This window comes from Phyllostomus discolor, chromosome 1 (assembly GCF_004126475.2).
Source record: "Phyllostomus discolor isolate MPI-MPIP mPhyDis1 chromosome 1, mPhyDis1.pri.v3, whole genome shotgun sequence".
Lineage (NCBI taxonomy): Eukaryota > Metazoa > Chordata > Mammalia > Chiroptera > Phyllostomidae > Phyllostomus > Phyllostomus discolor.
Window position 1 is genome coordinate 174,648,912 of NC_040903.2, and position 14,708 is coordinate 174,663,619.

At 54.6% G+C, this 14,708-nt stretch overlaps 1 protein-coding gene across 1 annotated transcript in view; it reads right to left on the bottom strand.

Annotated features, from left to right (window-relative positions):
- Nucleotides 1–204: 204 nt before the first annotated feature.
- IGDCC4 (immunoglobulin superfamily DCC subclass member 4) overlaps nucleotides 205–14,708 on the bottom strand; it is a 38,715-nt gene continuing 24,211 nt past the window's right edge. The window contains 13 exon segments of the mRNA XM_028506354.2: nucleotides 205–3,156; nucleotides 3,665–3,826; nucleotides 4,602–4,750; nucleotides 4,753–4,829; nucleotides 5,360–5,465; nucleotides 6,178–6,315; nucleotides 6,565–6,735; nucleotides 8,229–8,356; nucleotides 9,030–9,213; nucleotides 11,486–11,587; nucleotides 11,746–11,982; nucleotides 12,981–13,151; nucleotides 14,058–14,195. Coding sequence (XP_028362155.1) covers nucleotides 2,755–3,156; nucleotides 3,665–3,826; nucleotides 4,602–4,750; nucleotides 4,753–4,829; nucleotides 5,360–5,465; nucleotides 6,178–6,315; nucleotides 6,565–6,735; nucleotides 8,229–8,356; nucleotides 9,030–9,213; nucleotides 11,486–11,587; nucleotides 11,746–11,982; nucleotides 12,981–13,151; nucleotides 14,058–14,195 — 2,165 coding nt within the window. The 3' untranslated portion in view covers nucleotides 205–2,754.

Consider the following 14,708-nt stretch of genomic DNA (forward strand, 5'->3'; position numbering starts at 1 on the left):
CCTCAGAGAATGTAAAAGAGTGCCATCGATGAACGCACCTTCCCTAAGTTTACATCCTTCTCCTAAGCGCCTGTGGAGGGAGGAAGGTGGTTCAGTTCTTTCCCCAAACCACCTGCTCAGGAAGAAACATTTCCCATCTGGTAGGAAATACGTTCTCTATTCAGAAAGGCTGAGGAAATTCTAGACATTGGTTCTGAAAGAGAATTCCACATTTCTGGAAAATAGTTTATTAATTCATTATAAGGACAGATACATGATCAATGCCTTGGTTTAACACTAAAAAAATGTCATATTTGGAAAGGGAACAAATGCTGGGAAAATAATTAAATAATACAGCGTAGACTCAATACAGACAGATAAATGAGCAGATACCGATTACGCTTGTCATGCATCGAAAAAAAGAAAGGTTTTAAAATGAGACTCAAAAAACGTAAGGCATCAATGGTAGGTGGCAATGGGATTAATACCCTGTAAAAGGCCAATAGACTCCTTTCTAATAAAATACTGCTACAAAGACACAAACCTAACACTTCCAAATTACCCAGAGCCCAAATCATATATAATACTAGTGAGTAATGGCCACTTGCTTATCAACTGTGAGTTATAGGCAGATACCAGATTTATTACTTATTTGCTTTTGAGAAACAATTTTCCACCCAACCTAATGGGTTATAAATTGTCTCATTTGCAGCTATTTAATTTAAACCAGAACCTCAGTGCCTGTTAAACAAGAACATGAAAAATGACTATGCGGTGTAATGCTAAGAGCCTACTGTTAAAACAGCCATTTAATTCAGGGCAGGTTTTTTTTCCCCTTTAGGAGAAAAAAATCAAACCGGCAAAATAAAACGAGGCTTTTGACCTTCAGAGTGATGATGAAACATACAGCGTGGTGTCAGCCACAGCAATGCTGAATGCTACAGAAATAGTACAAGTGACAATTCTGTGCTTAACAAGATACAAAAGCAACATTAATAATCTTTAGTGTTATCATAGGCTGGTTGAAGGAGGGGGAGGAGGAGGAAATGTAGGTGGGATGTCAAACGTGAGTGACACCCGAGTGTAATAAACACGATGCTGAAAGGGTCTGAGGAAGCTGCAACTCTGCTGAAAGACGCCTCACCATTTACAAAAGGGTGGTGGTGGTGGTGGAGGAGATAGACTAGTTATTTCTAATTTAGCCCAGAAGCCAGTGTTAACCCCTGATGTGCCAATCAGTTAGAACGATGCATTTGGCGAGAAAAGACCTGGCATTCTATGCTCCTATGAGAGGCTGAGGTGCAAAATCAAATAAATTACATTGTTTTCTGTACACGAGAAATAGAAGTCAAGCTTGTCCTTCTATGGTAGGTCAACAGAAAATGACCTCAGGACTGAATTAAAAACAAAACAAAATAAAACAAAATGCGCCAGTTGCCCTTGTCCTGGGCAAAGACCTCCCTTCCAGCACCCCAGAGGAATGAGATTCCTCTCACCCCTGCCCCATCAGCTCATGTCCAAGGCGCACAGTGGGAAGCTGCTGGGCTGCAGAGCCCCTGATTCCCATTCCCCCTTTTCCCCTTTAGCTTCAGCTGGAAAGGAAGGTCCCAAACCCCCTCCACCAGCAAACCGGCCTGCCTGCACAGAAGGCAAGGAAGAATTTTATACCGAACCTCTGGGTCGAGTTCTGCTTTCCCCATCTCAAAAGTCCCCTTGTGTGACTTGGATTCATCACCTCCAAGAAGAACCCTCCCACCTTCACCCCAGAAAGAAAGATGGGAAGCTGGAAGGTCCTTTCCAACCCTGCACTGGGGGCACTGAGCAGTCTGCCTGGGGAGGAGGCGTTCGGAGGCACAGAAAGAAGGGGTGGGAGGGTAATGGGGAAAGGGAATGGGCAGGTGGAGGAGTCATGCTACAGCCTTGAAGCAGACATGAGGTAGTCATGTTGTTGGGGAAGGAAAGCAGGAGAACTACATGACACAGTCTGGGAGAGGCGTGAGAGATGGGAGAGGCGCCGAAAGAGGAGACACCGAAACAGCAGAGAGGAAAGGAAGGCGCATGGTGGGGGGGGGGGGGGGGGGAGTGAAGGGCACTGGAAGTGGGGGAGCAAGCTGGCTGGGGGAGAGGCTACTGGAGTAGTGAAGGAGAAGGAAGGGGGTAGAGCAAGAAAAAGCAGGTGTTCAAAACCAGGCACTTCCCACATTACAAAATTAAATGCAGACTTGCTCTGAGGGGAACCAGAGCCACCCTCTCGATTTGGGCAATAGACTGTGGTGGGAGATGGGCAGCAACTAAAACGTCAGGTGTTCGGAGCCTACTTGCACTCAGCTCAGCCAGACAGGAAAATGGGCTGGGCTGTCTGTCAGACAGGGCACTGCAGACACTCTCAGAGTGTGTAATAAGAGGCTGGGTGACGGAGATGGGGCACCCACAGGGCTGGGGACTGACCGCCCTGGGGCACTGTCCTGACCTGGAGGATCAGTTAGGCTGCAGTGACTACTGCCTGGACCAAGGTTTCCCAGCTCACCAGCCAGCACACACACACGTGCTTCACATATGTGTACATCGCATATAGCCATGCCTCACTTATCTCTCACATGTCATATGTGTCACAGAGTATGGGGGGCATGAATAATCCATTTCTTCCTCTCCCTCCAGCCAAAGCACTCGAGGAGGCTCTCCAAATGGCTTGATGATCTTCAGTATCTGCAGGTACCCAGGCATCAAATCCCATGAGCCATAACAGCCTGCCCCAAACTGCGCCCTCCAGGGGAGCTAAGCAGAGGAGGAGACCTCAGCCCTGGGCAGGCCTGGGCTGGCTCCTAGGGGGCCAGCCTTTGATTGGCAGCTGTTCCTAGGGGCCTCCTCCAGAGCCTCCCTGGGCGGAAGGTCTGCGTAGGTGCGGGAAGGTGCCTCTGGCAAGCAGGTAAGTCTGTCTGGCCCAGCGGTCATCTGCTCACACCCTCCCAGCTCCACGTCCAGCCACTCTGCCCCTTGCCCTAGATCCAAAACGCTCGAAGTGAGGTCAGCGGCCTCTGAAGGCAGGAAATCCTCAGGTACCAAGTCTTGGAGGTGGAGGTCAGGGTTCCCTTTGGAGGCACCGAAATCAGAGTGAACAATAACTTCAGCCTCCACTTGGTTCCTGCAGACCGGGGGTGGTTTCTTCTTTCCGTTGCCCTAGTCAGAGCAGAGAACACAAAGACAGGTGACCACCACTGGGAGTGACCAGGAGACGAATGACTGATGTATCTGGGGTGGAGAGAGACTGACACCCACCTCCACCTCCAGTGCCCTAGAGCACACTGGGAGTTGGTAAAGGAAGCTGGCTGTCCTGCAAGAGGCGGTGACAGCCCATGGGGAGGCAGGGAAAGTGGAAAACTACTATTTGCCTGTGCCCGGGGGGTTCCAGAAGTACAGCACTCAGCCCAAGCCTCAGTGAGTGGAAAGAGAGGCTGAAGACACTCAGGCCCACTGTAACTCTGCTGTGGCTCACCTAGGTCTAAGCAGAACTGTCCCCCAATCAGCTGAAACACAGATGCCTGAGAAGGAGGCTCCAGTGATCTCCTGGCTAGACTTCTGTCCCCAGGGAAGTTACCGTCAGGGTCTCCAGAGAACTAACTACCTGCTCCTCATAAGCGTGGGGACCCTTCTCTCCTTTCCTCCCCTTTCCTCCCAGGACACTGACCTTTATGGCGTCATACACCAGAGCCTGCAGCAACAGCGTCTGCCCAGTTCCAGCAGGGGGCAGCAGGGCCCGGGTCAGAGAAGGCACCGGGCCTGGCTGGGGCAACTCACAGCCTGCCCAGGAACCTGCCCAGCTCGGCCCACAGGGCTGAGCCCATGAGATCTGCAAGGGGGAGGGGAGTGGGAGCATTGAGGGGCTGGCTGGGAGAGGGAGGGGATGGAGCCCTCTCCACAGACTCTGGCACCCCGTCTTCTCCCTCCCGAGGCAGTGTGGAGGAGCACAGAATGTAGGCTGAGTCTGGAGGGAACTGAGGATGAAGTCCTTCTGCAGAAAAGCTTAATATCACTGCTTTGGTAAAGCCCAGAGCTTTCCCAGCCAGGCACGGCCTCCTTCAGCAGAGGGGCAGGGAAGAGGGTGAGGAAGGACTCAGGTTTGAACAGGCTGGTCAGGAAAGAGTGGGATGAGCCCCCACTGCCAGCGCGGAGGGAGCCTGTCCTGTCCTGCATGGCCCACCACATCCAGGTCCCAGTCCCACTGGGCCACAGCCGAACTGACCACCCTCTTTTTCCCATTTTGGGGAGGGCTGGATCTTAGAGGTCTCCACAGCTCCCAGGATGAGGGGAGATCCGGGTGTTCTGGCTGCCCAGGGTCACCAGCAAACAGCCCCTCAGGGGCCCTTCCCTCCTTCCATAAGAGCCAGGCTGATCTATTCGGCTGCCCCACCCTGCCAACGTTTTCAGGGAGGGAGAGAGAGAGAGAGAGAGTGCCTTTTCTTCTGCATCTGGCCCAGAGGAAGGGAGGGGAGGAGGTGTGGTGATGGGGGGCGTCCGGGAGCAGGTTCTCTCACAGGGTCACCCGTTATGCTCTCGCGCCCCCTGGCGACCTATGTGGGAGTGCGCCGCGGTGTGGTGCTAACCTACGCAGGATGCAGGCTCACCTTTCTCTTGGAGTGACCCCGGCAGTCAGAAACTCCGCCACCCATGAGGCTGTGCACTTCAGCCCTGTCCTCGATGTCCGAGGGTGGTGGGGACCAGTCCTGGGGACGGGGGTGCACAAGGGACTCCAGCTCATGGGTAGCTGGGGGGATGGGGGTCCAAGGCGGGCTCGCGAGTACAGCGCAGGGTTCCCAGTGGCGGCGGTGGAAGACAGGCCTGGGAGGGCTTCCCTGGAAAGGAAGATGGACACAGTGGTGAAAAAGTGAGGGTGGAGGTGGGACTGGGGTCCAGTCTAGCCCACATCCCTGGGCAGGTTCCTGTCCCTCTCTGGGACTTGAGTAGGAACCTGTTCAAAAAAGCTGTGACACTGCAAATGGGTCCCTTCCTCCCCTGGCTCCAGGCACCTGGAGATCTGGGGTCCCTCTTTCCAAGATGTTAGCAGCTACAGGGGAAGTGGGAGACAGGCAGCTCTGCCTCTGTCTGCCCTTGTTGAGGGGGTATGCGGGGGGCTCCCCTAAAGTCACCCCCCACTCTCATGAGGACATTCCCCACAAACCCTTCACCCAGAGCCCCAGCTTTAAGGGGGTGGGTGGGGGTGCCTAGGGCAAGTCCTGGCCACTTTTCCCGTTTCTCTCATCTCAGCTCAGGCAGTAGCTTCTGCCTGTTCCTCCCCGAAACCCCCAGAAGCTCAGTGTCACTCTCGCTACCAATCCTTCTGGACAGCTCTCCTCTCTGCGGCCAGACTGGCCCCTTCGCCCACCTGTGGGGGCCACGGCGCAGGCCGGCACACATGCAGGCCAGGAGGCAGAGGAGGCCCAGGCAGACGCCCACGATGATGCCTGTGACTGAGTGCACGTCCAGGGAGTCTGGTTGGGGGGGAGACAGGACAGGTCAAGGACAGGAGGAGACCCAGGGTTCATACATAGATCAGAACTCTGTGGTTTCCTCAGGGGACCTCTGGCTTGAGTTTCACTCTTTGGACACCCAGAATCATCTGATGCAAGGAGAGCAGGGCCCCACAGCCTCACGGAGAGCACAGCTACCTCTCTCTCCAGTGGTCCTCCCCACTGGACACCTGGAAGTTCCAGTCCCTCCCCATCAACCTGCCGGCCAACCAGGGCTGGTTTCAGGGTGTGTGTGGGAAGCCCACGCTGAGAAGGGCCCCGTGCTTGGTTTAATGCTGTGCTGTCACCATCTTGAAATTCTTCCTAATTTTTTAGTAAGGAACCCCTCATTTTCATTGCACAGCAGGCCCTGCAAATTACATAGCCGGTCCTGCTGCTCACCAGCACCTCAGAAAGCTCCTCCCCTCTCCAAGCAAACCCTCCAATCAAAGCAATCTCCCAAAGAAACCAAGCCAGTCTCCCAAAAATATGCTCTCTCAGCCGAATCACCACTGAACCAACCCACACCTACTTCCCTTCAAGTCTGTCCTCTCTGCACCAAACTAGGGCAGCTGCCCCAAACAAGGCCCTGGCGGCTGGGCCTTGGAAGAGATGATGCTAGGGTTAGAAGTCAATTCCAGGGGCCTCTGGGGCCCTAGGGATGGACCCCATTCCTCCCTTCCTGCCTTCATACCTGAGAGCTTCTCCTGGAGAGTGATCACATCCTGCAGGCCCGAGAAGGGCCCGGGCCCCACCTCTGTGCGCGCCCCCATCTTGAAGAAATACCTGGTGTCGCTCTCGAGGCCACGCACCTCAGCACTGAAGATGTTTCCTGGCAGGCGGGGGAAGCAGGGAGAGCAGGGCTAGTGGGCTGAGCGGGGGGTGGGACACAGGACAGGCTGGACGGCAGGACTGAGAAAGTCCACTCCTCCTACTCAGGCAGTAGCTTCTGCCCGCCTCTCCCTGAAACCCTAGCACCTCAGCGGCACTCTCACCACTAACCCAGCCACTGGAGAGGCTGGAGCGGGGAAGCGGGTGGGGACGCTCTTGCTCCCGCAGCCTCAGGGGTAGGAGCCCTCACCCTCTGTGGTGAGCAGCGTCCACTGGTGCTCGGGCTGAGTGTGGTTGTTGCTGTACAGGATCAGGTACTCCACGATCTCCCCGTTGGGCTCCGTCGGGGGACACCAGTGCAGCAGGACAGTGGACGGCGTCAGGGAGCTCAGGCGCAGGTCAGATGGAGGCGTCGAGGGCCCTGGGGTGCAGGGGAGGAGAAAGGGAGAGGCGGGGTCACTGGGAGTCCCAGCACTGGGGGCAGTTGTGAGACAGGGCATGAGGACACGGCCTCTCTTCTTCCTCCTTCACGGGAACAAGCCACACAGCAAGACGAGGTCTGGTCTCCGATGGGGGATTTCTGGAAAATGGCTGGGGAGGGGGAATAGCTTCACCACCGTGCCTCCCCTCCCTGCAACTTTTCTCCACTCCTTGGGGCAGAGATCCCTAAACCCCCACACCCAGAGATGTCCTCATGCTGAGGAGACTGTCGGGTATTCTAGGGGCCTGGGGGCGGAGCTCAAAAGTTTTTGGAAGGCTTTTTGTATTTTATTTTAACTGTCACACTAAGTTTGCCAGCTATTCCATGGTAAAGTTTAGTATAAAAATAGTATTTAAAATTATTTAGCATTTAAAGTTCCGAACTCCCTTTGCCACCCAAGTCTTAAATAAACTTGGCTGATGCTCTCTGTAGCCAGCATCTGTACTCCCCGGTCCTCCACGGTCATGGGCACCCTGGCATGAGAAGTGCCACCTTGGCAGACTTGGTGGTTTGTTTCAGAGAGAAGCTGATCCCGGCAGGTGGGGGTGAATGAGGAAGGTTGAGCAGGAGGGGCACAAGGTGAGTGGTGAGTTGGGAAGGACAGAGATTTGGAGTTCAGGTCTTCAAGGCCTGACAGAGGGTAGGATGGGGACCCAGGCTGCTAAGGGGTAACAGAGCCACCTCTCGGACCCCACGTGACTCTCTGCTTCTCGGGCTCCAGTGTCCCCATCTGAAGGAGAGACCACCCGCCTCTGTAGCCTGGTCACTTGTGTGGCGGATCCAATGTCATAAAGTCAACTTCAAGAAAACACTGGGTCTCCCTGAATTCTGTATGCAATTTAAGACCATAATAACAGAGGTCATAGTCAGGTGAGGAACAATCTGAAAGCAGTTTCTTAAAAAGCAAATTCCTGAGAGCAGAGGGTCTCCACAGCCCAGCCTGCACACATCTTCCTGGTTCAGGTCCCGGGACAAAGGTCTTCTGTGGATGGGAAGGTGAGCAGCATTAGGGCAGGCAGGACCGTACAGCCTCTGCTGTGAGAACAACAGTCCTTTTGTCTTAAAATGCCATTTCCAGAAGGTTCCAGAGTCACAGGCTTGGAGGGTGGGGAAGGAACCTGCCCAAGTTTACCTGTGTGTGTACGGGTGGATGGGAACCCATCTGCAGAGTCCAGGACACTTGCCCCCTCCCCCTGGCCCTCTTCACCGGCTCCATGGGGCTTGGCATAGCCTCTCAAACGAAGCTGCTTCTCTAAATCCTAAGTTATGACCTTTAAGGAAAAATGGTTAGGACAGCACAGGACCGGCCTATGTCAATGCAAGCAAACGACACACCCTTGAGGGGTTCTCAGGGGCATTTCAGAGAGGAGGGTTTCTGGGCAAAAAGGAGGGTAAAAGAGGGGAGGTGGCAAGAGGGCTGAGGGGCCACTCACGGTCAGGCAGGGTGGAGCGCTCCACCACGGAGCCGAAGGGCCCATCCATGTCCACGCCGTGGGACTGCACCGCAAACTCGTATTTGGTGAATGGCTTCAGCCCGCCAATGAGGATGTCCTCTCCAGAGCTGCCAGGGCAAGAAACATGACTAGTGGTCTCAGGCACACCCTCCTAACCGGGTGGTTCCTCCAAACTTACTCCCCTACCTCCAGCCCTAGCCCCAGGCCCTGCCCTGGGAAGGGAGCCACTAACTCTAGCCTGAGAACCTACAGAGAGGTCTGGATGGATGTATGCTGCTCCTAGGGTGTGCTGCTCCAATCCCTAAGCCAGGCCTCCTCCTCCAGGATGCCTTCCTGGATTAATCCAAGTCATCCTTCACCGGAGGAACCATCTCTGATGCATCTTTTCCTTGACTTAATTCTACTTGAGCTGCAACATCTATTGCTTTTTATACAACGTTTCCTTTCCCAAACTGGCAGCTCCCAAGGACAGGGGCTCTGTCTCTCCCTCTGACTGGGGGCCCTCTCAGGACAGCAGCTGGGCTGTCTCTTCGCCATCATATTGGGAGCCCTCTGAGGTTACAGAAATAGGTCTCTCTGCATCATGTCACCAAGCGTTCAGCACAAGGCTCTGTTGTGAGGGGATGGGATTGCATGGTTTGTCCTTTTCTGCCACCAGCCCACCTGGCCCTCAGTGTTCCCTGGGCATAACACGTGACCCCGGAAGGTTTCTGAATCCCCCAGGCTCCCTCTCCTCATCACCACCTGCCGCCTCCCTCGCCTTACAGCCCCCGTTCCCACCTGGTGTAATAGGTGACCAGGGAGGCATTCCTGAGCCCCCAGGGGCTGAAGCGTACAGTGTAGTTGACAATCTTGACTGTGGTGAAGTCAGGCTTTTTCCACCGAAGCCAAATGGATGTGGAGCTGTTTGATTCCGCGTGAACGTGGGCGGGGGGTAAGGGTGGCCCCCTCTGGATGGGCAGGTCTGGAAGGTGAAATGAGAGTGTGGGGAAGGGTGGGACGCCAACCCGAAAGACGCACAGTGCTTTACAGTGCCCGGTCCACAGGCATCTTCTTCTGCCCTTCCCCCTCTGATCCTGTGGGCTGGGTAGCATCATTCCCACTTTGCAGAGGGGGAAACTGAGGCTCCCAAATATTTAAGTGATTTTTTTTTGCCAAGGTCATATATATAGCAGACTGTAAAAGAGAGAGGAAACAAACCATGGCAATTAGGAGCACAGATTCTAGAGTCAGGCTGCTCTGGTTCAAAACCAGCTCTGCCACTTGTATGCCGTGTGACCTTGGAGAAGTCACTTACCTCTCTCTGTCTCCATTCCCTACTCAGTTAGTGGGGCTTATCACAGTACCTGCTTCATAGTATTGTTGTAAGGCTTAAGTTAGCTAGTATTTGCAAAGTATTTAGAAAAGTGTCTGGCATATTTTATGTTTTGTTTTTGAGATATAATTCACATACGATAAAATTCAGTTTTTAAATGTACAATTCAGTGGTTTTTAGTACATTCATAAGGTTGTGCAGCCATCTGCACTAATTCCATAAAATTTTTATCACCCCAAAAAGAAACCCTGTTCCTTTTACCTGTGAGTCACCATTTCACCTTTCCTCCAGCCCCTGGCAACCACAAACCTACGTTATGTCTGTATGGATTTGCCTACTCTGGATATTTCGTATCAGTGGAATCACACAATGCATGGATTTTTTTTTGTGTCTGGCTTCTTTCACTTCTCACAATATTTTTAAGGTTCCTCCACATTGAAGATGTATCAGCACCGTGCTCCTTTTTGTGGTATATGGCATACTGTTAGGAACCAAATGTTTGTGTCCACCCCCCAAGTCCCCTAGTTTCATGTGCTAGAATTTGAACAAATGGTGGAGCTCTCATTAACGGTATTGGCGCCTGTGTTGGTCCACTCGGGCTGCCTTAACAAAGCGCCATAGACTGGCTGGCTTATGAACAACAGAAGTTTACTTTTCACAGCTCTGGAGGCAGGAGCCGGAGATCGGGCGCCAGCGGGGTGAAGCTCTGGCGAGCGCCCTCTCCTGGTTGCAGGTTGCAGGTTGCAGATGGCCGACTTTTCATGGCATAGTCACGTGGTGAAGAGTAGTGCGCGGACACTACTCTTCCATGGCTCTTATAAGGGAACTAATTCCATTCATGTGGGCTCCACACCAGGACCGCATCTAATTCCTGATTATCTCCTAACACATCATATCGGAGCGTAGGGTTTCAACATACGAAATCTGGGGGCCGCACACACTTTCCGCCCCTACCTTATGGAAGAGAGCCTCCACCCACAGCGAGAAGACACCGATGGCCTATGAGTCAGGAAGTGGGCTCTCACCAGAAACTGACTACCGGCATGTCGGTGCCTTGGTCTTGGACTTTCCGGCCTCCAGAATGTGAGAAATAAACGTTAGTGGTTTAAGTCTACGGTATTTTTGTTATAGCCACCTAAACTAAGACATATACAGCAAGCCCTCCACTATGAGTATATGAATGATGGGTTCATTACATAAACACAAACTAAAATGAACTGCACGAGAGCAGGTCCCTTCCTTGTGCTGTTTGCCGCTGAATTCCCAGAACAGCGGGCAAGCAGTAGGCACTCAGGAAAAGATTTGCTGAGCCAGCAAATGGGAATCAGAAGCCAGGTTTCTCAGCCCTGGTTGTGTTCTTTCCACTGACCACATGGTTAAAAACTGGCCTGGGAAGTTAGGGGTGAGGGGATGTTGTGATGGGCAACAGTACAGGGCCCCAGGCAGCACACCGCAGTGGAGAGGTTCCTGCCTGGGGGCCAGGGGTCTTGGTTCCCGTCCAGGCTCTGTGGGACCTTGGACAAGACCCTTTACGTCTCTGAGCCTCAGCTTCCCCGTGGGCCGCACAGGGATAATCCCCTGCCTGGAGTGGAGGGATGGACAATCCAACAGTGTAATGTAGCTGCACGTGTTTTAAAAACTGTCCGAAGGTCAAACTCGGGGTCTGGAGTCACTGACTAACCACAGGTTTCTCCGCCCATACCTTCCAGATTAGCCCTGCTCACACATGATGGAAATACAGCAGCACACCCAGAAGACGGTACGCAGGCTAAGCTGCTGTCTATGACAGAGGCCGTCTGCATCTAGAAGAGGACCCCTGAGCCTAGGAGAAGGGCTTTGGGGATGGCTGAGGCCACCAGAAAGCCTGACCACCAAGGCCCAGAGGAAAGAGAAAGGGAGCTGTACGCAGACGACCCCTCACCTGGGGTGGGAGCCTTCTCCGTCTTGCCCTTCCACACTGCTGCATAGCCATCCTCGTGTTTGTTGAATGCCACAAGCTTCACCTCGTACAGCCGGCCAGGGACTAGGGAGGAAGGTCACAGGGGTCACTCACTAGCTAGAGGAACCTGTGGGGTCACACTCTCCTCCCCAGAAAGGAGTCCATCTCCAGCTCTGCACCCAGCTTGTCCAGTCCCCCACCGAAGCTGCAGTGTCTCGCTCCCTCCCTGCAGCCCTCCTCACCTAGCTGGGTCAGCTCATACTGCTTCACTTTCTTCTTGAGCCGGACAGGCCCCACATCCCAAGCCTGGTCTCCACGGCCCCCTGGGGGGCTCTCACCATCAGCCTCCTCCTCAGCCCCCACCTCCCGCCAGTATAGTTTGTAGCCAGAGATCTGGGCGGGGTGAGGGGGTGGCTGCCAGGACACAACCAGGGACTCCATCCTGGCCCGTACCTTCAACTCTGCAGGGGCAAAAGGGACTGGGGAGCAGGATGAGGAAGAGGAGGAGGAGGGGGAAGTGAACGAGAAATGAGGAGAAGGAGGCCAGGGACAGGAGAGGGGGAAGAAGCAGGAGGAAGCAAAAAGGAGGAAGACGGTATTGAGTGGCAGCCTTGCCAGCCTTCTCCCAAGATCACCACTCACCACCACTCTACGTGCCAGGCCAGGGCTGCTCTAGAGGTGAGCTCACTGCTGCACAAGCCTAGAGTGCAGGCAATGGAGGGTATCTCCTGGGCACTGTGCAGGGTTAGCAAGGAGCACCTTTGTGGCAGGGCTGACGGTCCCAGCACAGTGAAGGTTCTGTAAGTTTTCCGAAGGAATGCACGCATGGGTACTGGCAAGGTGAGGGTGTCACAGGGGTTGCTGAGGCCAGGAAGGAGGGGTGGAGCCATTGGAGTGGGGACCCTATTTGGAGCCTAAATGTGGGGAGATTACTCTGTGTTAGACACTATTCTAAGCACCTCATAAATATATTTTAACTTTATTCTCCCAACCCTATAAAATAATGAAATACCATTACCCCCATTTTACAAGCAAGAAACTGAGGCTTGGAGAAGTAACTTGTCCAAGGTCACTCACATAGTATATGCACCATATACTATGTTGGATGTAGTCACCCTACTATTGGGCCTTTCAACAAAACCAGTAACAATCATAATCATGGAACAGCTGCTATTTACCAGCTATTGTGTACTAAACACTTTGTTTACAGTACACTCATTATCAATCTTCATGCCTGGCTTGCAAGTGAATGAAGCCTCAGAGCTGTGAATGGTTTGTAGGAGCGCACACAGCAGAAGGGGCACTCGAGCCCAGACGTGTCTGCAAAGGCCAGCTGTTCACCTCTACGCCCACCCTCCCTGTCTGGCATACAGGGGGCGCCATGGCAGGCCTCTGGTGGAGAGGGTGGCTGGGTTCCAGGGTCACACACACACACAGTCACGCACGCCCCCGGGGCCTGGCCCCTCCGAGCCCGCACCGTGGCTCTGGTCGTGCACACTGGGTGTCCTGTGCTGCATCCACTGGGAGGCTGCTCCATAGCCGGCGCCCGTGCCCGCTGAAATCCGGACTCGATACACCTTGTTGGGCAGAAGTGAGTTCAGCATAAGCTGCGTCTCATTCCCTGGCACTTCGGTGGAGAAAATCTGATCTGTGGGACAGAAAAGACAGGCTGCTGGGAGGCCACTTAAAGACAATGGCCCCTGAAGTCCCCTACACAGACTCTTCTGCCTCAGACCCTGGTTCCTCAGTGCCCATCAGAGCCCGAGGCGCCCTCAGCACTGGCTCCAAAGTGCTCAGATGAGCTCCATGGCTCCAGGGCCGACCCTGGGCCTCCTGCCCTGGCTGACACAGCCATCAGCCTCAGCTCCGAGTGGGGTGAACCATGGCATGCGACCCCCACTCCCCACAAGCAGTCATTGACACCCCCTCCAACACACACCAGGGCGCAAGCAAAGGGGTTGGCTGTGAGGGCCACAGGGCACCACCTGCCTTCCAGAGCCCCGACAACCACCCAAACCCCTGCCTCACCTTTTCCTCCCTCTGCACCCTCGCCTGGGCCCCCCAGCAACTCGCCTTCTCCTAACTCTTTCTCCCTTTCAGACTCCTGCCCTAGATTACAGACACCTGCCCTAACACACCTTCCCCGGTGCTCCATTCTCCCCATCCCACAAGCATCGCCCCCCACCCGCCGCCTCCCTATCCCTCATCTGCTCTTTGGGCTGGAAGGGACCCCAGGGATCACATAGGCCACCTGCCTGATCTCACAGATAGGGAAGCTGAGGAAGGGACTCAGCAGGATGACTTACTGCAGATGTAGAGGAGGCGGGGCCAGAACCCAGCCTTGAGCTAGCCCTCTTTTCAGTCCTGCCACCTCCACCCTCAGCCCACACTCCTCTTTTCCCGGCTCACCCTCCCCTACTTCCCTGCACCACCTAACTTCCTCAGACCCCTCACCCCCACCCCCGCCACTCTGCTCTGCTCCTCAGAAGCTCTGAGCAGCTCTTCGCAGACCCAATTCCCAGCCAGGTGGAGCCCGCACCCTGCCTCCACTCACCTTCCTTTCCCAAACTGTACTCTATCTTGTACTTCACCACCTGCCCATTGCTCAGGCTGGGAGGCAGGGGCAGCCACGCCGCCCTGATGTCCGAGGGGTTGGGGCTGGACAGGGAGAGCTGGGGCGCTGCACTGGGGACTGAGACAGAAGAACATCAGCATGAGCTCCGCTCCACCGACGTGGAAGGTGAGGCCCAGGAGCGGTCAGAGACTTGCCCAGGTCACACAGCAAGTCAGAAGTAGGCCCAGGACCAGGATCTGAGGGAGGAAAGGGAGCCTCTCAGGGGAGCCCCACGCTGGAGAGGAGGAGACACCCTTCCCACCCTGAGAACGGTTTGGGGCACAGTCTCCCACACCCAGTGGGCTGCAGTCACACTGGTCCCTGCCTGACTGGGCGGTACACAGGGGTCAGGATAAAGGGCCACGTGATGCAGGAAATCTCAAGCCGAGATCTCAAGTCCCAGTTGTCCTACTGACCCTGGGCAAGCCACTCTTATTTTCTGGGCCTCTGTTTCCCCAACTGTAAACTGGGGAGAAGAACCCCTGCCCACCCCTTTCAGGGTACAAAAGACGAGGCAGGGCAGGTAAAGGGGCCTGCTTGGCGTTCACTAGTAAGGAGAGGCCCAGCTACCACTGCTAGGGAATTCCCTGG